The 24,694-nt window shown below is 36.9% G+C and overlaps 1 protein-coding gene across 1 annotated transcript in view; it reads right to left on the bottom strand.

Annotated features, from left to right (window-relative positions):
• ROS1 (ROS proto-oncogene 1, receptor tyrosine kinase) overlaps positions 1–24,694 on the bottom strand; it is a 72,444-nt gene that overhangs the window by 29,202 nt on the left and 18,548 nt on the right. Inside the window, exons 13-30 of the mRNA XM_026041851.1 lie at positions 24,085–24,596; positions 23,406–23,618; positions 22,293–22,403; positions 21,579–21,760; positions 20,389–20,580; positions 16,942–17,042; positions 15,251–15,465; positions 14,767–14,930; positions 14,029–14,191; positions 13,119–13,381; positions 12,261–12,324; positions 11,466–11,668; positions 10,491–10,702; positions 9,527–9,810; positions 8,579–8,755; positions 6,060–6,277; positions 5,245–5,389; positions 2,128–2,360 (exon numbers count right to left, since the gene is read on the bottom strand). Of these exons, the coding sequence (XP_025897636.1) occupies positions 2,128–2,360; positions 5,245–5,389; positions 6,060–6,277; positions 8,579–8,755; positions 9,527–9,810; positions 10,491–10,702; positions 11,466–11,668; positions 12,261–12,324; positions 13,119–13,381; positions 14,029–14,191; positions 14,767–14,930; positions 15,251–15,465; positions 16,942–17,042; positions 20,389–20,580; positions 21,579–21,760; positions 22,293–22,403; positions 23,406–23,618; positions 24,085–24,596 (3,652 nt within the window). The remainder of the gene's footprint in view (positions 1–2,127; positions 2,361–5,244; positions 5,390–6,059; positions 6,278–8,578; positions 8,756–9,526; positions 9,811–10,490; positions 10,703–11,465; positions 11,669–12,260; positions 12,325–13,118; positions 13,382–14,028; positions 14,192–14,766; positions 14,931–15,250; positions 15,466–16,941; positions 17,043–20,388; positions 20,581–21,578; positions 21,761–22,292; positions 22,404–23,405; positions 23,619–24,084; positions 24,597–24,694) is intronic.

Below are 24,694 nucleotides of genomic sequence, written 5' to 3'. Positions count from 1 at the left end.
GCATGCAGATGTCATCATCCCATGCTGGGCACTTATAGAATCAAAAATACAAGGTTAGATGGGACCTCTACCCTCTGCCTTCCACTAAGCTGTGATCAAATAAAATAGATGTTTGTATGCATAAACTTTATTTATATGTATAGTACTCCCCATTACATCATCCAAATTACTGACAACAATAAAAAATTCTAATTAAGCATAGAATAGAATCCCTGCCATTAGTTGAATGTTTCTGAGTCCAAGAATGATAAACTGTGAAAATGACTATCTGACTGTCCGTGCATGCACCCAAGAGTAAATCTATACAGGGATCCCCTGTTTATATGGCTGTTTTTGAATATGTAATTCTGATGTCAGTCATGATATTCAGACACATGATTTAATATTTTCCTTTTTGTGTAGAATTCCTTTATCTACAAAGTGAGAAGTAGTATATTTTTCTCTCATGAATCCACAAGGGTTGTCTTTAATTTTTCCATTATCCTCTAGTTGGTCATATACCATTTTTTTTTCCTAATACAGTCCTACTAATAACTTCAGATATTGAAGTTGCACAAAAGTGGTCTTTCCTTTTTGAAGTTAACAGCTATATTTGCTTTCTAGTTGTCCTTTGGGGCTGCCCCTCAAAGAGTTCATTAAGGGGTGTAAAGTCATCAGATTCTGCTGATTTGAATATGCACTACCACTAGATACATGCAGTTGTCCTGAATACCTAGCCACAGGTTTCCTGTTTGTAACAACTTTTTCTTGTTATTTAGAAATTTCTCATGTGCCTCCACCTTCTTGATTTTATCACTGTGTCAAGCTATTCTTTTATGCTCATTCTTACGGCAATGGCTTGCCTCCGCAGGGAATTATTATGGGATTATTGAAGTCTCCTGAGCTCTGCCCCAGCTCTCTGCCTGAGTTACTGTCTGAGAGCAGGACTGACAGAGCAGTGATGCATCTATCCACACCTCAGTTCTCACAGTTCATAGCAACTCAACTCTGCATAGCAACTCAAGACACCAAAGATTGCACATGATGCTAATGTGGGAGTTCATGTGAACTGTGGCAGCTGAAGGATGGATATCCCATTCTGCTGCTTCTGCTAGACCTCCTGGTGTAGGTCTATTATTATATTTCCTATATATGAGATCTATAAAAATTCCCATTTCAACTTGGCAGTTGGCAGAAGCATATAGATCTTCCTTTGTAACTTGCCTGCAAAGTGGAAGCAACTACTTCTACTCCAGTTACAGCATCATATTTCAAAAAATCCAAACCCAGCAGGTTTGCAATCACCCTTCGATATTCTTTCCTACAGATTTTTCTTTGGAGGCCACCATATAGTCAGTCCCCTTATCTGCACTTGTTAGTGGCTGTTCATCACTGGTCAGCCTTTGTGAAAGAATCAACACTGATACACTGTTCTTGTCTGGAAGTCTGTGCATACTTTGTAATAGGCTTTTATTTAAAAATGTGACTGCTGCAAGAGAGAATCAACTTGTGTTCCATCAACAATTAATTCAAACATGACATTTCTGCAGATCTGTCAGAAACATTTCATTTTAAGAAACTGAGTTGAAGAAAAAAATATCAATACCCTTGCTCTCAATAAAATAAACAGAGTTTTCCTCTTCATTAAAAGTTTAAAAGATGTTTCTTTCCCAAGAAAAATCTTAATCGTTTGAGCATGTCCTATTTGCACTCTCATGGTCTGTTTACTGAACAATGCCTCATACTTCACAAGCTGGTTAAAGATCCAGGTTCTCTCCTTTGAAATAAGACATTTCCTTTTAGCTGACCAGCTCTTAGCATGTTGCATCAAGTATCAGGATAATTACAGCAAGATATAGCAGAAATTCCTACTTACTCATGGTCTGTAAAATGCCCTCAAATAGAAAAGATCTCAGTTTTAAGGATTACATTTGGAAAAAAAACAACTTCGGTTGGAAGAAGACATCATGCTTAGTTTTCCTTGGTCAGAAGACTGAAGGACTGAAAGAATTCTGCCAAGTTTTCATTTTATATTTTCAAAATGCTAATATAGCCTTACTTTAAAGTGAAGCAGTCTAAAGACTTGCAGGCTAATGAGAGAACAGGTACTACTTATCATAGAATTATTATGGCTATAACTAACTATACCTTCAATATATGTTTTGTTCTGGGCTGGAGTCCATGGACAGACCAGGCAAGTGTTCCATCTGGAAATTCACTTTTTCTCAAGGGTGTTGCTGGGACAGGAGTCAATAAGTTGACAGTAATTTGATAGCGAATGGATTCTAGAGGTCCATTTGGCTTTGAAGGTTCAGTCCAAGATATATTGATAGCAGTGTCAGACAAAACCACTATCTGAATGAAACTAACTGCTTCTGGTACTGAAAGAAAGAAAAATGAATCACAATTTAGGGAAGGATTTCAGGAGAGAGGTTTTGCTTGTTGGCTCATTTATTTCAGAGAAGTCAGGAAATGTCACTGAGGAAGGAAAAAAACACTATCCACACATGATCCATTTCCAGGAGTTATAGTCTACATAGACAAAAGCAATATTTTTGAGAAAAAAAAAAAGGCTGTTCACCTCTATCTTTACCTATATCTTTCCCTTTGTTGTCCTATCACAGAAGTCCTATTCTCAATTAGTTTCCTAATCAGCATCTCACATCTGAAATTAGCATGATGCTTATTTGGGTATGCACTAAAAAAGTAACCATGTACTATAACAACTGGGAAGTTTCTTCACTGATAGAAAAAGTTGAAAAAAAATATATAACTTGTAATACAAGTTATAAGGTATATTGTTGCAAAATAAATTATAAGTATTTTATATATTGAAATTATGAAAGACATAATGGTTGCATAGCTTGTATTTATTCCTCTTCTCTTTAAAAGGAATCATAAAATTCAATACATTTCATATATTCTAATGCAAGAGCACTTCCTCATATAACCTGAGATTGGCTTTAGACAGATAGCCTAAACTCATATAAGATGCCACTTTTTTTTTCAAAAGCCAAGCGAAAATAGATATCAATACAGTAAAACATCGTGCACCCAGCTAACATGCATGACTAGCTTCCTAAACTTTGGAGCTGCACTATGTCTATTTTCTGTTCTAAGAAATACAAATACAACATTATATTCTGTTCTGCCAGTCAAATGGATCACTAAGTAGTTTGCAAAAGAGAATCAAAGTATTTGCAAATATGTCATAAAAGCAGGATGGAATGGAAAGGACTATTAAATTTTACAGAGTCCCCAAAGATCATTTTCCATAAGTCCGTATATTTCTCTGCTCTTTCTTTTGCCCAATTGAAAATCCCTCAATTAAAGAGTCTTTTTTTCCCTTTGAGAAATGTTTCCAGAAACCAATAACAAATTTATATATATTTGGCAAAATGTTATGTAAGCTCTTCACAAAAAGCTGAAAAATACATTTCCTATGGATTGTTTGCTATCATTTATAACTTTGTTGAGAAATACATGCTCTCGCTTAGCTGGGCAAACAAGAAAATGTGTTGCTGGTCTAACGTCCATGCCAGCTAGTTAGTCACTAACAGCTTTGGAAAAGTCAATCCTCCTTCTGAAGTTTAGAGATCACAAGTTTTGAACTGGCTTATGGCATGCCCAAACACTACATTATAAATATTCTTTTATATTTTTCCTATTTAACTGTCCAACTAGGGAAGGGCTTAATAAGGTTTTGCAATATGTAGATTCCCAAGCAGGATGATGAGTACCTATGCTGTAATTTATGCTTTAGCTGTGAGACTGCAGACTGTTCTACTGAAATGTGCAGAAGTCAGACAGATTAGGAAAACAAATTTCCTGCTTGGTTAGCTAAAATATACGTGGAGTAAGAGTGACACTCTGTGGCAAGAGTAATGCATATATTTTTCCAAATCTTTTTTTTTTTCTTTATTCCTTCTACTTTACTATTTGTTGGAAATTTCAGATTAATCTAGGCTTTTCTTCATTTTGTTCCAGAACTAAGAAAAAGGCAGAGGGAGTTTATACAGCTTCAGAGGTGTTAAATAGCTTACACACTTCAAGAGGCTCTAGTAGCATCTGGTTACAATTTAAACTAGCAGTTGCATTCATGAAATTGAGAAAATAAGTGCCAGGACAGATAGACATTCTAGCTACAGCTGGTTGGAAGGTTTTCAGCAATTGCAATTTGCTACTGGAAACTGTCATTTTGCCAAAACTGAAAAATGTGAAAAGCTTTGGTTGATGACAAAATTTAAAAATGTTCAGAGTTTTGTTGTTGTTTTTGCTGTTCTAAGACTTTCTTTTGTTTTGATGACAACGTTTCATTTTATCCCAATCCTGCTTTGAGTTTCATGCTTCATTTTGACTCGAGATTGAAAAATTCCCTATCAGTGGCATGACTCAGTCTCCCATTTCACATATTACCTTTAAGTCTTTCCATTAAAAGTGCATACTGATGCAAGATGTCCCAGTGTCTTTGGCAAGATGAAAATAGGGACTTCGGCACAAGTTTGCTAAATTACTCTTGCCTAATCCATTTTCTTCCACAGAAGTTCCATAACTGTTTTCTGCCATAAGTAGAGATGCTTATTGATGTATTCTTATTATTATATTTACCTAAACTCCTAAACTATCCAGTCCTTTCTATGGCCTAAAGGACACAATTATCACACAGGTCAAAAGCTCTACTCCCAGTTTTCCCATTTGAGTGTGAAATGAGCTGAAGGATCACATCATAATTATAGAAATGGACCAAAACCTGCTAATAGCCATTAGGCTTTGAGTTGTAAAAATGAACTGATGTCTTTTCAGCATGATTCACAACAAAATGAAACTCAGCAGGGGAAGAACTTATATTACCCTAGAAATTAGGAGAGCAGCGCCAACATTGGCAGCCAAGAAGTCTTAGTATCACATAAATCCCGTCCCCCGCTCCACCTACCTAAACTCATATAACACATGCATAGAAGCACAGTTTATAGAAAGCATGGCCCAAGGCAGAAATTGCCATTGTTTAGCTATTTTTAATCATAATTTATCTTTCCTTAGGACATCAACAGCTAAAAGCAATAGAAAACATACACATTTCTTGAGACTCAGATTCCTCAAGTCCACTCTCTAAATCTTTCGGCAGATTACGTTTTGCCAATTACACATATTATATTTTACAGAGAAAATATCCCCACTTTCCAGTTTGTGACCAAAACTAATGCAAACTTTTCTTTAACTGGGAGGAAAATTCCAGTTGAAATCAGAACAAAGTACAAAACAAACCTCCATAAAGAGTTGTGGCAATTATCTCTTTTCCTACAGGCGGCTGTTCGGAAGAACTGGAATAGTAGTTTTTAGTTGTAACTTGTATGGCATATCTTGAAAATGGCTGTAGGTTGTCTATGATAGCAGTAGGCTCTTGAAATTCCTGTAACTTGGAATCAGATAGTACGTAGACATTCTTAGAAAAGAAACGGTCACACATCACACTGATCAATTGTCAATGAAACAGGAATGTTAAAGTTAATACAGTAGCGTTTTGTATTCTAATACAATTTAGTGTGCATAAAAAAAAGATAAAATGACAGTTTGGGAAATGGAAAGTACAATCCTAATTATTCAAATTAGGAGATCATCTAAAAAAGCTGAAGTTTTAGTAAGCATGGCTGTGATACCGCATTGTATGGCAGCTAGCACTTAAGCAGAAAACAGTGATGTCAAAAAAAGAAGAAGAAAAAGTAATAGAAAAAAAATACTAGGGCAAGTGCAAGTACCATTAAACACACAGTCAAACCATATAGCTGCTGGACAGTCTCAAGTGTTATTTAAACTGATTAATATCAACCACAACTTTACTTCTTACAAGTAGAAATCTAAGACTCGTTTCAACAAGATTTTAGCAAGGGCATGTTAAAAAGTGGAGGAGTGTTGCACAAAGGAAAGCTAAGGGATCTATCATTTAAACAAAGAACACCTAGCAGAGATGAGAGGTGCTGCTGGATACATAACAGCGGGAAAAATGCCTAATAGTAAATATATAAGGGCTGATATAACCTCCCCTGTCAATATATGACATCACATGCCTTTTTGTTCCATACCAGTGTTCTTTGCAGTATGCCAGACAAACGGTAGGTAGGGCTCCTGCGGCTCTTAGTCACTTCTCTGAGAAATATCAGATACGTCAGCGTAGGCTGGGATATGCCAGGGCATAGCTGCTGCGGCGAGACAGATGGCAAGCTTAACACAAGACTGGTATTCGTCGCATTAAGAATAGTAGGTTTCTCAGTGTCTGGTGTTAGACTCAGGCATCTTTTATCTAGAAAGACACCCCCAAAAATTCAAAAATATAATTAATGCTGGAACAATCCAAATCTGCATGTTTTTCTACCTCCATTTGTACAGGAAAGTATTGTCAGAATGTGCTTCCTTTAGCTTCACATTTATAAACTGAACAAAACACGAACGAAACATGTACCTGGATGTGACATCCTGGATTACCCTGGTGTCTGAAAAAGTAAATGAGTGCACATGTCTTATAAATTGATACCGATTTACTAAATTATTTAAATTCTTCTTTAGGTACCTAAATACCTTGGAAATCCCAATGTCAATGGCTGTGGTATCAAGTATAGACTGTTGTGTCCAAACTTGCTTGCAAGAGCAAAAGCAGATTTGCAGAGCAGAGGGCAACTTTCCCAAGCAATGAAGTTTTCTCTCTCTTTTCTTCCAACGGACTCTCAATTGTAAAGCTCATAGTAACAGGAAAAGGGGAAAAAGGTTTTGGAAGGAGAAATAACGTTTATGGGGAGAAAAGAAGAGAAAAATACCCTTCAAAATCATACAAAAGGTAACAGAAGATTAGGCCCTCATTATTATATGTGTATTTAATATATTAAAATGGACTTGATGCCAAGTTGAAGAAAAAAATTAGTGCACTTACATGGGGGAGGGCATTAGGAAAAACGTTTGCCCTGAGGCCTGACCAGCCTCATTGTGGAGACCTTTTGACCCTACGTGAGCAACACTGCCATTCCCACCAGAGGCAGGTTCAAACACATAACGGAGGAAAACAACAAAATCTGTTTGACAGAAATAAATGTAAGGTTGAGTTTTTGTCAGTTTTATAGCTTCTTAGAGTAGTAACACTCCTTTGGGAAAAATCCCAGATGGAATAAAGAATTGAGTCATTTTCAGAATTAAAGTTTCTGTCAGGCAGTTCCTTAGAAATATGTTTACCCTGACAAGAAAATCCTTCACTACATATTCAATCCCCTTCTCCCTAATCCTGCAGAGAAATCATTCTCTCACAAAATCTGTGACAGGACAATAATTTTCACTGAGTGTTTCTGATGTGTTAAATGATCAATTGACATCACATCTCTGGATAGCAATTAAACAGGTTAGAATGAAAGAAAACTCTAGCACAGCCGCATGCACACATCACGAAAGCAATAAAAAGCATGTCAGTCAACCCAGCTGGTCTTTGCAAACATCATTTTTTTCACATATGCACCATTTGGTTTCAACACTGAGGAGAAAATAGGAGTTTTTTCTGTTTTACTTTTTTCATTTCTTTTCCATTTAAAAATCTATGCAGATTCTTCTGTGCATTTTTCCCCTTCCAGAATGCCAAATCAGTGTGTTCCTCTAAATATCAGGAGTAAAGAAGAAGAGCTCTGAAGTGATCTCTGAGCACTGAACTTCACAGCTTTCCTCCCTCACCAGCTAGGCCCACATAGCTTGGTGTTGCTGTGGGAAACTCAGACCCTGAATACAGGGATAGGGACAGGGATGCTCTGTGACAGGGCCAAGACAGACTCCTGCACCAGTGCCAAGCCCACACAGACCTCATGTTGTTCAGCTTGCTCAAAGCGCTGTTAAGAATAGCCTGGGCATTGGTCAGAGCAGCTGTGTGCAGGAATAACTACACTGGACAGTCAAAACAGCATGAAAATCTTTCGTTCCAAAGAAGACCATCCCGTCAAAATATTCTTCTGCATTTTTTCCAGATTCTTAAGCAAATTTATTTTAAAATTATGTATATATTCATATATTCAGTACGCTAGTACGTATTTGAAATCTCCCCACTTAGAGGCGTAATTGTCATAGGTACAATAACTTGTAAAACTAATGTTTTGTTGTTGTTGTTATCCTTCTATCACTGTTTGTTTAGAATACCAGGAGCTTTAAGTGAAGCTTGGGTCTATTAGCATGTAAACTGCAATTGCCTCTCAGGCATTTCTTTTCAAATCACTTTAATAATCAGAGTTCTTATCTGTTTGGATGCACCTACATTTGTTTTCAGTTTTGCACTCTTCTGAGCAATAACAGAAATCATCACTGTAATGGGGATCATCAGCAACAAAACAAAACAGGTAGATTCTAGTGCTAACATCCTGGGGCTTTGAAACATAGGCAACTTTTATCATTATGACTTCACATGTGATCTCACACAAGGCTGGTCATTATTTTCATCTTCTTAACTAAGAGCTGTTTTCCTCTTGAATGTATCTGCAACCAGCAATTATATTTTGCATAAACACATGTACCATCATTTGCAACTCAAATGCATGCTCTGAAACAAATTTTTACATTACAAAGCAAACAAACCTGCTACCTGGATATGGTTGTGCTGCTGTGCTGTAGGCTAAGATTTTCAACTTTTGATTTCCTCTCTTCTGAAAATAGAGCTTTTTACTTTCTTTATTTGCTCGATGAATTGCAGTGTATTCCTTTGTTTCAGCACTCCAATATATAAATTCCTTATCTACAGTCAGGCTGCCAACTTTCATATCTGCAGGAAAACATTGTATATTTAAGTTTCAGAATAAATCCTGAACAATTTTAAAAGAAAGGATGTGTATTTGTATTCACTGTGATCCAGCACGCATGAATGTCTTGATCATACCATGTCTTCACAGATCTTCCCTGGAAACAACATATTTTCTGATAGGTCTCCCAAAGCTGAGACACTTTGTTATTTGGGTTTACAAATGTGGATTTTGGGGCTTTTCATTATCACTATGAGAACTGCAATTTAATCAACACCACAAATCACATAAGACAAGAATGAAAGTCATCTATAGAAATTGTCATCATCTTTCCAAATTGACAAATGAATAGCTCTGCCATCTCCCAGGAATAATTAAGGCAGTTCCTTTGGTGAAAGGGCAACTTTACATAGCACTCTTCTATGACAGGATCAAAAAGTGAGCACAAAGACTAGGGTTTGCAAGACAGTCAACAAAGATGAATTGAAACAATGCTCTACCCAGCATGTAGTGCCCTCCTATGTCTAATAATAAAGCCTCCAATACCACTTTCAGGCATAGCCTAGTATTGTATCTTCTTATAGACATAAGCTGTAATATGTATATCTGATATTACACTGCAAAATAATGTGCTAAACATAGAACATAAAAATTTTTGTATGTCTTGCTCGCAGAGGAATCAATTTTCTAAAGAAAGTATGTCAAAATGCTATTTTACTGAAATGAACATTATTTAAGGTAACGGAGACAGTAACAAACATGAACTACCTAGTAACATAACAAAGCAGTCTGACCTTGAAAATCTGGTATACTGGTAATTCTGGAGCAGTGGCAGCCATCCACGTCTGAGGCCCATATTTCATCCTTTCCTCTGATAAACAGCAACTGAGGCTTCTCAGAGTCAGATACATCGATAGTCATAGGTCTTCCTAGCTCTGCTTCTGCCACGTTACAGCTGCAGTTCCTCATCTGATCTTCTGCTGGTACATGTCCCAATATGTGGTGGATGGTGTCATTCTTTATATCGTAATAAAACATCTGGCAGCCATAATCATGGACTTCCATCCAGTACAGACGGCTATCAAAGGAAATGCATTGCTTACAGTAAAAAATTGTTGACTTGCACTATCTGAAGAAAATAAAGTCCTTTAAGTGACCATGGTCACAAACTTCCATAACATCTATAATAAAACGACTCCTGCAGAGCACTTTCAGACTGATTCTAGATGTTTTGCAGGGTATTTTTCAACAGAAGATCAAAATAACTGATTTTGCTGAATAAAAATATTACTTTGGTAAAGCATTGGAACAGGGTGTCCATGGAGGTGATGGAGTCACCGACTCTGACAGTGTTCAAGAAACAAGTAGATAAGGCACCTAGAGATGTGGTTTAGCAGGTATGGTAGTGATGGGTTTACAGTTGGACTAGATGATCTCAAAGGTCTTTTCCAATCATAATGGTTGTATGATTCTATACAGAAAACGGGTTGCCTGGTATGGACTTCCATTTACACCACTTAGATAGTGATAGTCTTTCAGTGCGCATGTGTTACTTGATGGTTTAACAGATATATTTTATAACAGATATGTTTTTAAAGCTACATATAAAAAAGCTCAACCAAAAGAACAAAAGTAGAACTATATTCGGATCATCCTATGACCTATAAATTGCAAAATACTCATTAACTGTAGAAAGCTCTTTTAACCATCCTGATTCAAATACATTTTAAGAATATGTATTACAAATATATGTCTTACCTTAGGAAAGGATAGACCAACAAAGATGATACAGTTGAATTCTTGTTGCCCAGCTCTATATTCAGTGCTTTTAAATATTTTGTTTTGAGCTCAAGATCAATAAGAAACATTTGAGTTTCATTCCATGATGTTCTCAGGGCAAGAAAGAGATGTCTTGCAACCCAGTCAATTGTGAAGGCGGTGACATTGTGAAGAAACACATCCTTGAAAAACTTTAGAAAAAAAAATATTATTAAAACTGCTGGGAAGAAGATTTTTTCCATTTGATTAAAAGGATATTAGGATATTCTGAAATTTTATTTCACAAATCATTTCTACTTGGTACAAAAAAATCAAAATATAAAAAGATGCCAGAGAATAAATTATTCAAATATTTTTATAGAAATAAAAAATGTTGTTTCAATAATATCAACTGTTATCTCTATTTTCTTGAGTTAAAATGAAATTAAATGGGGGTTGATACTAAAATTAAACCTCTTGTTGTTAATAATGTGCATTTGTAATTAAAATATTTTTGCAATAACTTGTCAAAATATTTTGGCGTTTTCCAAAAGAAAAAAAAAAGGAGCAAAGAGGACATATATTGATAATATCATTTACTTCTAACAGGAAAACATTTCACATGATATGTTTTGGCCTGTTCTAACAGCTATTGATTAAAAAAAAAAATCTGAGGTGTAAATTTTATTATATTTATTTTTATTGTCTTGCTAGAAAGATAAATTATCCAGTCATTGCTTTTTTTTAATTAAAATCTCTTACCAACTGTCAGTAAGAGTACTGCATCTTTCCAGTCCTACTATCTGCACTGGATTTTGACAGTTTAAACTTTTTTTTTAATGTTTGTTTTTCCCTGTTTTAAATATGCCCCTTTAACTTCTTCAAAACATAATTAGCGCCAAAATAATGATAATAGCAGTCACATGTTTTCCTGAGTTTCTTTTGTTCATTTCAGAGGAATGAACAAAAAAGTACCTGAGACCTTGAAGTACTCTGTGTATTCAAAAGAAAAAGTGAATCCCCCAGGATATAGTATACTGTGTTATCATTAGCAGTATAACAGATGTCCTTTATATTTTTATTTGCCAAAAGTTCCCATATGGTACGATTATTGTCTACGTCAGTAAGAATCAACTTGTTGGCAGAAATGGTTATAAGAGTTGGAACAGGAAAAAGATCTGGAAGGGAAATGGTACAATGGAATTAATGGAAAATGTTCTAGACAATAGCAGTCAATTGTAATAAAAACAAAAGCAAGATAAAAATAAATGCTGGCCTGCACAAATCATATTTGATAATACGTCACAGTAAATATATGTCATAGTAAATAGCTCTACACATAAGGTAAGCTTGATTTTGCCTCCTTGACATGACATGCAGACTCCTAAGAATTTTTCAGAGTCATTGTGGATGATTATATAAGAAATTTAAACCTAGTAAAATATATATTTCCTCTCTTAGTCACTTTTCACACCCCAATTAGGAAGAGTCTAGTAGTCTGCATATTAAAGACCAGAAACTGCTGTTCCAGCCTACTGTAAGGTTCCTTAGAAAAATTAATCTATCACTGTTCTGAGAAAATCTCAAAAATCACTAAGTTGAAGCAAGTTGTAAGAAATGTGCTAATCATTTCCTGTAGAAAACTAGTAACTATTTCCTGCATACTGCCTACCATAGGGTGAAGCAAACATTGCTCAGAGCAGGAGACTATTGAGTTCATCAGCTATTTCATACATACAAAGTGCAAGAAGAAATCTGCATGGTCCATACCTGAGGAATTCCTCTCTGCTGTATCAGACAACGGTCCTGGACCTGCAGAGGTGAAAGCTCTCACCTGTAGATAGATGGGAAAAGATATTAAGTATGTTATGCAGCAATGCTTATGAAGGACTTCAGTCAGAACGTCCTTAGTGGCAATGCTGAGAAAAACACAAGCAGATCCCCTGCTGCCCCAGTGTAAAAGGTGGGAATATGCACGTCTGAAGGCTGTAGTTGGTCAGTTCAAAGGCTGTTTTGAAGGTTGGACAATGGCTTTGGAAATGACTTCCAGAAGCAACCCAGAGAATGACAATTCATGTTGCATCTACAAGTCAGACGATAAAGGAAGCCCGAAGGATCTCTCTCTGTCCCCAGACTGGAGGAATCCCCACTGTCAGGTGATGCTCAGACCTGTGGTGGTCTCCAAAAGCAGCTGACCAGCCACACACTCTTGCTTTTGTAACTCAGCATCTTTTGAGCACACGTACTGCATTCTAGATCTTTTATCAGAAGAGAAATGTGGCCTCTTGCCAAGATTTAAGATAGAAGTCTCACATCTCAGACATCACACAAATCCCTGCATTATTTTAGCAGTGAAGGTTCTCTAGAACTGTATCTGTTTTAATCTCTATCAACTCAGCTACTAGCAGTGGCTTTTGGCCTAGAAAAGTTCTTTTTTGCTCAGACCTAACTTTATGTAATGAGCAATACAATGTATAGAAAGGTTAAGCTAGGTGGGTGAGCTGTGAATCAGCAAATGAGTGGAGCCTAGAGTAAAAACACTATTATTGTCCCAAAGCCAGTATCATCTCCTGAACACACACGCCAACTGTACCACTAACATCTGATAAGCTGAGCACTGTTTCATACCTGAAACCTTACTGTGAACCTGGGAAGCACATCTTTGAGTGAGAAGAGCATCGAAGTGGGTCCGATGTTACTCATGTTCCACGCTGGGAAAGTGTCAGCAGTGCCATTCTGATGCAATAGCTGGTAGCAAATCTCAAACTGTGTTAATATCCCATTTGCCCTTTCAGGCCTATCCCATCTGAATTCCACATGGACTTTCCCATTGTCTTCAAGTAAGTTATTAGGTAACACGTATATTCTAGGATTTAGAGGGGCCAAAGGAACTGTATTAAAAAACAAAACACAGATCAAAGTACTTCTGTTAAAACGTACACTTGATTTCCTGATTAAAACACATACTCTGTTTCCTGCTTAGCTGATTTTGTTTTGAGCCTGAGGTCCATGGCCTTAATATTACAGAGGTGAAAAAGTGGTGAGATGTAAGTTAGAGAAGACCATCTAAAACTTCATAGTGACCCCTTCCTGTTTTGTATCATCATACAGATATCTGATTTCAGTTCACTACCCACAAAAGTGCTGTGTGACCAGGCAGACTCAAATGAAAAATTATACACCGAAGAAAAATGTCTATACCATTTATTAAAATCTTAAAAAGAGCTTTAAATGCTATGTGCAGCCTTTGATGGTCTGTGTAATAGATCTCCATTTCTCATTCTTGCTCTTAGTCATAGGTATGTGGTGGATATTGCCATGTGCTTTCTGCTCCAAATTCTGCTACTACAACTGTGTTCATTTACATGTGCAACAGATAATTGCCAAAAATATTTTAAGAACATGCCCTTGCAGCTCCACTGACAGCTGACTAGTCCTCAAAGCAGCTCATTTCTCTCAAGACAAGGTTCTACTTGTTGACGTAGACCTCGCTCTAGCACACACTAAATGTTAGGAATGGGATTTGAAATACTGGTACCTCCTTCAGGGGATCGAAGGACCACGGATGTTGTTGGTCCTTTGCCCCAGTATGTGTACGGAGTGACAGTGAAATTGAAGAGCACAAACGGTTCCAACCAGTCAACTTTGTAGGATGGAGCTGTCAGATTATGGGGATGGAGGCAACGTTCACTCTCCAAAGACTGTAAATGGAACAAAATAAAAGGAAACAATTTTTTTTTTTCTCTCAGGAAGACCTTGAGTTTTCCAAAATTCCCCTTGCCAACACTGGTTAATTAAATCAAGGCAGAGCTTCTCTTGCTGTTTCACTAACTCCTGTGGCACTGTAACAACATACAGCAATCTGCTAGCAATCTGCCCTTTGAGTTGAAAGTACAGCCTGTCAAATGTGCTAAATTTAAGTGTGGGTGAAGCCCAGAATTAACTCTCAGGCAAAGGTTGTCCCAGTGGCAGCTCAGAGGACGCTTCCATCTCCAGGTTTCTCACACGCCTTCGGGCCCGGGGAGCTCCTTGCTTGGCAGTTCGCACACCAGCAGCCAACCCGCACCTACTGCGAAGACCCTGCTTCTCCAGCATGGTCCTCAGTGTCAGAGAAACAGGACAGCTTGCTTTGCATTTACAGTGTAGTTAAGTTGCTGGACTGATTCCTAAATTCCCCAGAAAAAAAGAAACTATATTTATGTTTAAAAATAGATACACCAGGAAATAAGTGCAGTAATATGTATCGATAATAGGAAAAAAAAAAATGCATAAATACTCTCTCTTGTAGAGATTTCAGTCCCACACAGTAGAAGACAGTTCCCCATTCCACATTTGTGGAGGCACTCCAAAAGATGTGAAAACTTGAAGAATTCCCTTTAATCCTAAAGGAAGACTCTGGCACTGAATCTGGAATCACCTTTGGTATAAAGGAAAAATTTCCTGTCCACAAAGAGAAAGGGAAAAAATAATAAGTGGAGTTTAAAAACTCCAAACTTAAATAACATGAAGGTACTATGAAAAATCTGGTAAAATGTCCATAAATAGAAACAATGGTCTATGAGTAACAGCACAAGCTATTCTATTCAGGCATACATAACAGCTTTTACAATTGTACTGATCTGGCTATAATCTGATACATTTATTAATAAATTGCAGTTGTTCATATCTTTAATCAAATGGCTTTTAAGAATTTTAAGAATGAAGAATTACAGTTTGTCAGGAAATATCTTTACAGAGTTTAGACAAAGAAACTAACGTACCTGGCAAAGGTTTGAGTGATTTATGAACAAGGGTAAAGGCTGCGAACTCTGCTGGTTGTGAAAAGGGAATGCTAATGCTTTGATTGACTTCTTGTGTCGTAATGAACTGAAAACCATTAATCCAGAACAGCCGTCCGCTGTAATATTCCAGTGGACTCTGAGATATTTCTGAAGTACTCCATGCTGCAAATTCTGTGACTCTGGCATTACCACAACTGTGAAAACACATATGACATTAACCAACTGAAAACAACCCATGTAAAGAGAACATGATTTATGCAATGTTTAGCACATTGATGTGTTTTTCTTCCTATTCAAATTCTTCATATTGATGGAGGAGGAAAGGAAAATAAACCAAAAGTCTTAAAGTTCTCTCCAGCAGAACACTTTTCAGAATAATATTTTGCAGGAGGAGCAAGACCAAGTGCTTCAGTCCTTTGGTTTCATTAGAAGATGATTGTAAAATGTCTCAGTGTCCTAAAAAAAAAAAAAAACCTAAAGAAAGTATTCTGATGAACACATGTAGGAAATTGAGTATTTTGAAAAATCAACCCCCTTCCTCTCAGGATTAATTCTTATTTCACTTGCTTCATTAAAGTAAGTCCCCAGATGAATTTGACCCTGCTATTTTTCTTGATAGCAATTTTCTTCTACCAATATCACTGGTGATTTGATCCATCTTGTTATTTCTATGTCAAATCTTAAAGGCCTTCTTTGATCCCAATTTATCTTCTGGGTAAGAGATTAAATATATTGTAACAGGCATCATTTTACTATTTTAGAAATGTCTCTCAGCTTAAGACACATGCTATCCAAAGCAAATTTGGAAAAGCTTTGACACACCATCAGGTTCATTAGGATGGATTACTTCTAATCTCTCTCTTCTGGCATACCAGAGATGATTTATGGCTGGCAATTGGTTCACAATAGCTCTGCATATTCTGGCTAAAACTAGTCAACATATTTTGATTCTTTAAATGTTTACCATTGACCACCAGGAAGTTTGAGATAGTCAGAAAATCCAGCTGATTCCACATGAAACAGGTTTGCAACATTATGAACACACACACATAAATACCCTTAACTAATGTTAAGAGATTTAATCTGATGTTTGTAGAAAAACAGTTACTCTCCATATGAAAAGGAGCAAAATACAGTCTAAGGAGCTGCTCGCCAACACTGCAAAATAGTTTCTGTATGGTAGCCTTGGCACATACAGGATAAAAATATCCTTCTCATGGTCTTATCTTATACCTGAAGATCCAGAAGAAAGTCCACTGAGCGCTTACTGCTCTGGTGGAAGAGTGGCATTTATTCAAGTCCCAAGCTCCACGAGAGACAAGCAAGCTACAGATTGTGGCATTTGGAAAAGTGGCAAATGTTATAAATGCCAATACAAAAGAGAAAATAAATGGTAATTATTTCATAAAATTAAATTTAAAAATTGATGAGCATGGCCTCCGTCATCAAGCATCCTATTCACTGTAAAACCATATTAACAACCACCTCATAACATGTAAGTTGCCTTCAGCTACATGTGTCCATCAGCTCTTTCTTTTTTCTGTTTTTGTATTAGCATTTACAGGTGCTCAGCACTGGATAAAAATCTGTTGTTTTTTATTTATTTAAGACAGAATTGAAAAAAAAAATGAAATTACAGACTTTCCCACCTGTGCTATACATTTACTTACCTTTCTTTGCAAAGAGCTACTCTGTATAGGTTTAGACATAAACTATCTTGCACAAGCCAATAAAGAAAATTGTAAGTTAGATCCAAAGATAGACCTACCACCTAAAAAAAAAAAAAAAAAAGAAAAGGCAGATTAAATACTTCTGAGAGAGAAACTCTTAGACATGGATGTTCTCCAGATAGCATCATTACTGGATCTTTGCTGGCAAAAATAACACTACTACAGTAACAATTTAATCTAATAGGAAAAGAGGCAGCCCTAGAAAATAATCAAGTCCTTGATGGATCCCTATTTATAGCAGCTGATGATTTTCTAGATAGCATTTTATGAGCATCTGTTACAGTGTTCATCCCTAAAGCATCTGATGCCTTCAGATATTACGGCAGGAGTGTATCAAGTGGTTAGTGAAACTTCCCATCAAAATTTCCAGAATCCCTTTGGTATTTTAATATTCTTTGTCCGAAACAGATGGTTGATATTCAGTCTGAAAGTCAGGATCCCTTTTTGATAGAAATACTTCATACCTTCTGTCTTTTTTTCCAGAATTGGATTTTATGCATAGAATATTTTAATGTGATCATTATTTACAGAAAATAAATGCTAATTTATTTGAAAAATACTCAATTTAAATGTGAAATTAAATGATTGTATTTTAGTAAAATGTTTATTATTAAATAATAGTCAGTGAAAAAAAATCTTCCTTTTATTTATATCAATATTTCATCTTCAGTTAGACTAACTACAGATTTTTTTTTTACTTTAAATGTACCTAATATCCAAAATAAAGCTTTTCTTGCCTTTTCAGTAAACAACAGATTCAATACCATATGCAAAAATAATAAAAATCAAACATCTAATAATGTTTTGTGAGTGACAAAGAACTTGCTTTCACAAATTAGACTGCTATATTATGTTCAGCACATGTCATTAGCTGAGCTTACAAGCTGGTATGTGCTTTTCTGAAAATGTTTTCTTGCAGCTCTCAAACCTTTCATTCTCATTTCCTCATCCAAAAAAAATGGTTGTAGCTATTCTTTTATACGGTTAAATTTCCATTATGGATGCAAGGGGAGCCTCTTTAAAAAAAAAAAAAAAAAAAAAAAAGGCAAAAGAATAACCCCACACCTCTTCATTAATAAGCTGGCAGAAGATGTTGACAGAAAAGCAAATGTCATATCACTTAGTTGTCTGTTAGCCCTTACGTAAGTACATTCTCGACATATTTCTGTTGATACTGTATGTCAGGAAATAAGGTTTCTATGATTGCTCCTGTAGGTTTTCTTGTTAAAAAAAATCTCACAGTATGCATGTGTTTGAGTGCATATTTAGCAAAGCATACACTATTTTATCCCATTTAAAATGTGGGAGCCTCCCTCCCACATTCATCATCAATTATGTTTTCCTAAATCTACCTCGACTTTTATTTATTTATTTATAGATATTTGGGTCTTCTCTTCACCTACTTTCCTTCTGCAACTATTTTATTTTCCCACAGACATATCCCTCTTCCTTCTCTTTTTCCCTGTATCCCTATCAATAACAGACACGAAATATTTGTACTATTCACATTTGAGGGTTAGGCAGTAATGTAATGCCTCCCTTCTCTTATACTTCAAAAATAGACAGACTTTTTTTCCATGTCATGGCAGGTATTAGTCTCTGGATATGACATACAGTTGGGAACATGCAATACAACTCCACATCATAAGATGCAACATATATCAAGCTACTTGAGATATTCCTTGACTAGCAGTAAAAAGAGGAAATGTTTAGAGGGCTCTGGCCCCACCTGCACACAGTACACATAGACAGAGCTTCCCTACAGGTTACTTATCTCGTAGGTACATTATATGCCCTAAACTACGTATTTAAATTCTTTGGATATTCAAGGCCAAATCCTAATCTGTAATATATCAAAGTAACTGTCAAAAAATCTATCAAGTTATGCCAACAAGCACCAGATAAGCTGTATGACTAATTGCAAAATAATTGTCATAAAAAGATATTGTTCCACACAGAGAAATATCCTTTAAAACTCTGCCTTCATATTCATTTAGGAAAACATAGCAGGGATCTAATATTCCTACTACTCAATTTTGGAGCTAAAAGGAGGTGCAGCTATACAGTGTTATACACTGCTGAATATCCTGTACTGACCAACTGAATGGCTATTCTTTATTAGAAAATCACGTAGTAAATTCCAGCACAGATCCTGCTTTGTAGAAAACATTCTCTAATTAGTGATAACAGCAATTAACTATTATATCTGTGTTTTAATATTAAGGCATGAGGTACTCATTCCTGGATAAAGGACTCCATCATGCAAAGGAAATGCATATTTCTGCTTATACAAACATGAACTCAAATACTTAAATGGGCTCAGCAGTTCCACCGCAGAAGTATATCCTATTCTATTTTCTTGTTTTGATGGGTTTGTTTGGGGTTTCATTTTAATAAATAAACACCTGTCAGCTATAGCTGGTCACTGCTCAATCTAGACATCTTTACTTGGCTTTTTTCCTGTATGCATCACAGCAGGAGGCTGAGTTCAGGGAAGTCGGTGCATAGATTAGGGACGCGTGGCAGCGTGGAAGAAGGAAAAGAGGTGTTTGTTTGTAGGAGGTGTGAATGAGTGGATAGTTGAAGGCTGGTAGCACTGACATAGAAGAAGGTGCAGAAAAAAAAAGCACGACAGCAGGAGACAAGCAGCCTTCTTGCTGCCAAGGGCCTTGAAGCTGAGGATAAAAAATCCGAGGCAATTTAGAGAAACAGGTAATAGAGTCAAAAGAGAAGGGCAGGGAAGGTGGCTTTAGCAGCTTAGATTGAACTACCAGTTGTCAGTTCCTCCAAGCAGGTCATCCAGAAGATACGTGGTAAGTTACAGGGTGCTGTTGGCTGGGAAAGCATACGTCTTCCCAGGAAGATGTCTCACCTCCGTTAAGGAAAGGCGAGAGGCTGGTCCTGGGAAAAAGTCACCCTTTGCAGCACAAATATTATTCTTTATACATGAAAAAGGGGTTTTCCTATTCTTCTGTATTTACATTTCCAAGGACAACAGGTTCCACACCAGAACAGTCTCCCTGGCTTCCACCCAAATCCCCTCACAGAGAGAAGGTATGGGAGGCCTGCGACACTGGCTGACCTTTCTGTGTGCTAACCACTCATCAGAGACTCAGCCAGGCCCTTTTCTGTGCATGCATGCATGTGTGTGTGTACGTGTGAAGAAACAGCAGCATCTTTTCATTTATCCCAAAAAGACTGAAATGTCATGGAGCACAAGACTAACCAAGAGACACAAACCTCTGAAGTTTCAACACAGCCATTACTTGCAGGGCATGTTTTGTTTTCTGTATGGAACAAGGTGATTTTGATAACCATAAACACTGACTGTATCCTAGAGACCTACTCATTAAAAAACACATAAAACAGCAACAAAAAGGCAGTCACCTGTTTACCAGAAAACTGCAGCTGTTCTTGCAACATAAGGTAATGCTCTCCATTCAGCCTCGCACTCTCCACTGAGTACATCGTGGCCCAGTAAAGGTAACCATTTACTGAATCCACTACAAGATCCTTTACCAGGGACACAACACGGGCCACAACATCCATATTGCCTCCCAGTAATGATTTTCTGAAGATCTAGGGAAAAAAAGAATTGCTTTTAATATCACATATACATTATCAGCCTTTTTTTTTTTTTTTGTAAATATATGTTCAAAGTACCTACTTTGAACATAGGCTTGAGACCTGAGTCTTTATCTCAAGCCTATGCAAGCTTTAGACTTTCAAAGCCAAAGAATTTAAAGATTTTACATTTGAAATAGAAGAGGAAGAACAAGGCAAAATTATTAGTTGATGTCTGCCAGGAAGTAACAAAAGAAAAAAAAGTCAAATTTCTATCCCTCTAGTTTTTCCTAGTTTTGGCAGCCTTCTGTCTGACTAAGTTTCTCACCCACTTCATATTCACTATTCACAAGTGCAAATGAGGGTGCAAGGCAGCGTGAAATCTGGCCTTCTAGCTCCAGTTTTTAAAACAGCTTCTGACTTTGCACTTACAAGAAATGAAAGGCATAATTCGACAGCACTGCATAAATTAGCACTGCAATTTTGAAGTCAAATACCTTTTAAATAATTCACATGTCAATATTCCTGATATAAGAGCATACAAAGTGCAACTATTTTTTTTTAACCAGCAGGTATCTGCAAAGTAGCACATTACAGAGACTAGTCTTGAAAATCCCCATGTAAACAAATCACATTAAATTTGCTACATACATAACGATTAAAATAAAGTCCATCTGCTTCTTAGACGAAAACAACTTGGCAATCTCCATTTTCACTATATTCACTTAGTTTTATAATATTGAATTCTACAAAACTATTGGCAGAATTTTGGGGTAGTCTGTTTTGGACCAGCAATAGTGAATATGAGTGAACTTTTTACTCCAGACTTCTGCATAACTGTAGAAAAACTCACAAGGGAAGAAAAGTGTTGTGTACGTAGCAAAGGTCAAAACACAACTCAGATTGCAAGAAACAGGGATTTCACAAATCCTTACAAGAAGTAAGGTCTTCACAAATACTGTTTTACAGCCCTTCTTACTAGCTTCAGGTTTTAGAAGTGCAATTCTACCTACCGTATTTGCTTTGCCAGCCCAATACAAGCATTGGCCGAGCCAGTCATAAGCCAGGAGCCTTGCATTTCTGATGTCAGACACATATGTGTTCTCAATGGTACCCGCTCTGCTGCTCAGTGACCAGGTCAGAACTTCCCCCATGGAATTGCTCCAATACAGAGTATCATTATACCAGTCAAGATCTTGAAAAAAGAAAGGAAGATATTAAGCATTTTACAAATATGCTAATTTAAGCAATAACAATAAAAAATAAAAAGGAAACAGATGTCTCATAGTTTCTAGAAATCAATATAAACACTAAGTTTATATAAACACTAAATACCTAAGTACCTAAGTTTACTAGGTACTTTCCTATAAGAACCATATACTTGCATACACCTATCTCCAATGACTATGTATATTGATTATGTACATATTATGTATATATCGGGATTCTGAAGGCTCAGCTTCTGAAGCCCCAGAGAGCTGACTTCAGTTCTGCTATAGCTGTGATGAAATGACTTTCTCTAAGGATTAATTTGATCTATAAAGCAGAGAGAGAAAAAAAAAAAAAAAAAAAGATGGGCATGGATTGACTTACTGAAGTTGCTTTCACTTAAATTTGGACAGCTGTGATGAATGCTTTTGTCTTTCTGTTCTATTGATTAAATGTAAAGAGTTCTGATAAGTGCTGACAAGTTGGCAGCAGCAGCACTCAGCCTGGTCATTATTTACCTGAAACATTTCTTATATCAGAACAGAGGAATTCTCCTGGCCCATAGCTATCCAACTGCTGCTTCCAGAGCCCTTCAACCCCAACTGCCAGGATATATGGTTCTTCTTCAGCTGATAAACACAGAAAAGTGCAATCATGAATACCAAGAACAATTCATTTGTAATATTTGTATTCCAATACCAGGGTGACTGTTTCTAGAAAGTTACAGAAATACAGCTAAAACTCTTCCTGCCCTAAAGAATAACGGAGGAAGAACAAGGGCATGGAAGTATAATAGTCTGAAAAACAGAGATTTAAGACGGGATAATTCCAGAAACCTATGGTATTTGAAACCTTATTAGATGTCTGCACACCACCTGTGGGTTTGGACCTTGCCTTACCCAAGTCATCGAAAGTCATGCCAGATCTCAGGTGCCAGTTCAGAGCATTGTCAATTCCTTTACTTCTCTCAGACATAAGTTATTACTGGTAAATAAGGAATCAAAAAATATTCCAAAATGTATAACCTCAGATATTGTGCAGACATCAATTTCCCCCATTGTCTTTGCTAAAACCAAGTATTCTCGGCTATTTCTTTCAGTGAATCTGAACTATCCCGAAAATTGTCATCCACCCCAAAACACTGATCAAAACAAAGACAACTATTCTTGTCGCTTCCTCACAGAAAGTGTTTAACAGAACACATAAAAGCATAAGGCCTCTCATATACATGTTTAGTTGACAGGATGTCAAAAAATGCATATGTTATTACATGTACACTAGAAAAATATAAATAAATATTAATAATACATAATATCAGTATATTTAGTGTACTAACTATAACTAGTATATCATTACTGTTAGTATCATAACTATCATTAGCATATAATGCTATATACTAATATTAGTATGTAATAAAATACGGTAGCCATAGTTTGAGAGCCTTACTGCTTTAACTAAATGCTAACTTAATAAGCTCACATCCTTTAAAGTTTCTAAGAAAACATGATAATGAGTTTTTGGTTCACTCATTTTGAATTCCTTATCCCAAGTTCACTAGGTGGACACTTCATGAGGCGGGAAGATCTACTGACTCATTTTCCATTTGTCTGGGGTGAAGCAACAATTCTCACCTTCTTCTAAAGTCATGCCTAGAAACACCTCTGACCAAGACCCCTCACCAGCAGGAGACACGGCTCTCACTGACACTTCATATGCTGTGAAGCTGGTCAGCCCCTTCACTGTAAACTTCGTGTTGCTAATGTTTGACATGACTTGTTCCTCATCAGAAGGGTACTGAGATGATACTTTCACATCGTAAGTCCAGTTCTGCCAAGCGGATGGACCTGTGAGAGGTGACCACATTATCACAGACTAGGTGACTAAAGCAGGAAGCATGCAGTCTTTGATAACACTAAGTTAGAGAGTCATTTCAAAAAATACCAGTATCAGAAAAATTAGGAAAAGGATAGATTAAAAATTACCTTCCTCCAGGAAAATAGCAAGAGTAGTGGCCCTTCCCCCATGAAATGAACTCATCTATAAGAAAAAAAAATTTCCCAACCCAACATGATGTCATTGTTTAAACATATATGCACATAGGATAGAGTCCAAAGGACATTGGCTGATCATACTGGCAAATCTTGGGTTAAAATTTTTACAATGAGGTAATTACACATATTCCAGAAGGACAGACTATTAAAGTCATTAAAGTCCCATGACCAACAAAGCCCTGAGAAAAAGGAAAATGAGGAAGTTATTCCCATTATGAAGCAAAGGATTAGACTTTCAGGAGGAAGCATTTAAACTTACTGGTCCCTATAGTGAGCTCAGGTGGTCCCCAGCTGATCACAGCTTGGTTCGATCCAAAAAGCACCGTGATGAGACGAGGAGGAGTCGGCAGAGGAAAAGGCTGAGTTGATGCCCCATAAAAAAGCAAGTTGCCAAAGCCAAAGTACTCTGGATATGCCAAGCTGCAATCCACTATGTACTCGTTAAAGCTGGAGCTTCCCCCTGGAGAGACCTCCTCATGGAAAACTGCCCTGCCATCTGTGACAGTAAACATGTTGTCTTCATAAACAAAGCTTTCCATGTTGTTCAGTGGCACGTGAGACCGCAACGTGTGAAATTCCGACCCATCCAGAAAACCCGACACAAAAGCCTGCTCTGTTTCGCTGAAGAAAATAAGTCTCTTGGTCTGGAAGTTGATGACAAAGTCTCTCAAAGTGCTTGATTGCACAACTGGTGTAGCTGCAGAGGCAGCCTCGGGGAAGAGCGGCAGGTTTGCTCTGTATATGCCATCGTCCAGGAGACAGAAAATGTACCTGGCCGCGGAGCACAAAAGACCCACATAACTATAACACAAGAACTGTGTGGATGAGTCACAAATATTTTAACAGCTCATAGGCATACCCATCTTTAC

The sequence above is a fragment of the Nothoprocta perdicaria genome, unplaced genomic scaffold, assembly GCF_003342845.1.
Source record: "Nothoprocta perdicaria isolate Ctin4 unplaced genomic scaffold, notPer1 scaffold_296, whole genome shotgun sequence".
Taxonomy (NCBI): domain Eukaryota; kingdom Metazoa; phylum Chordata; class Aves; order Tinamiformes; family Tinamidae; genus Nothoprocta; species Nothoprocta perdicaria.
Note: the sequence above shows the minus strand (reverse complement) of the source record. Positions and strands in the feature narration are given on the sequence as shown.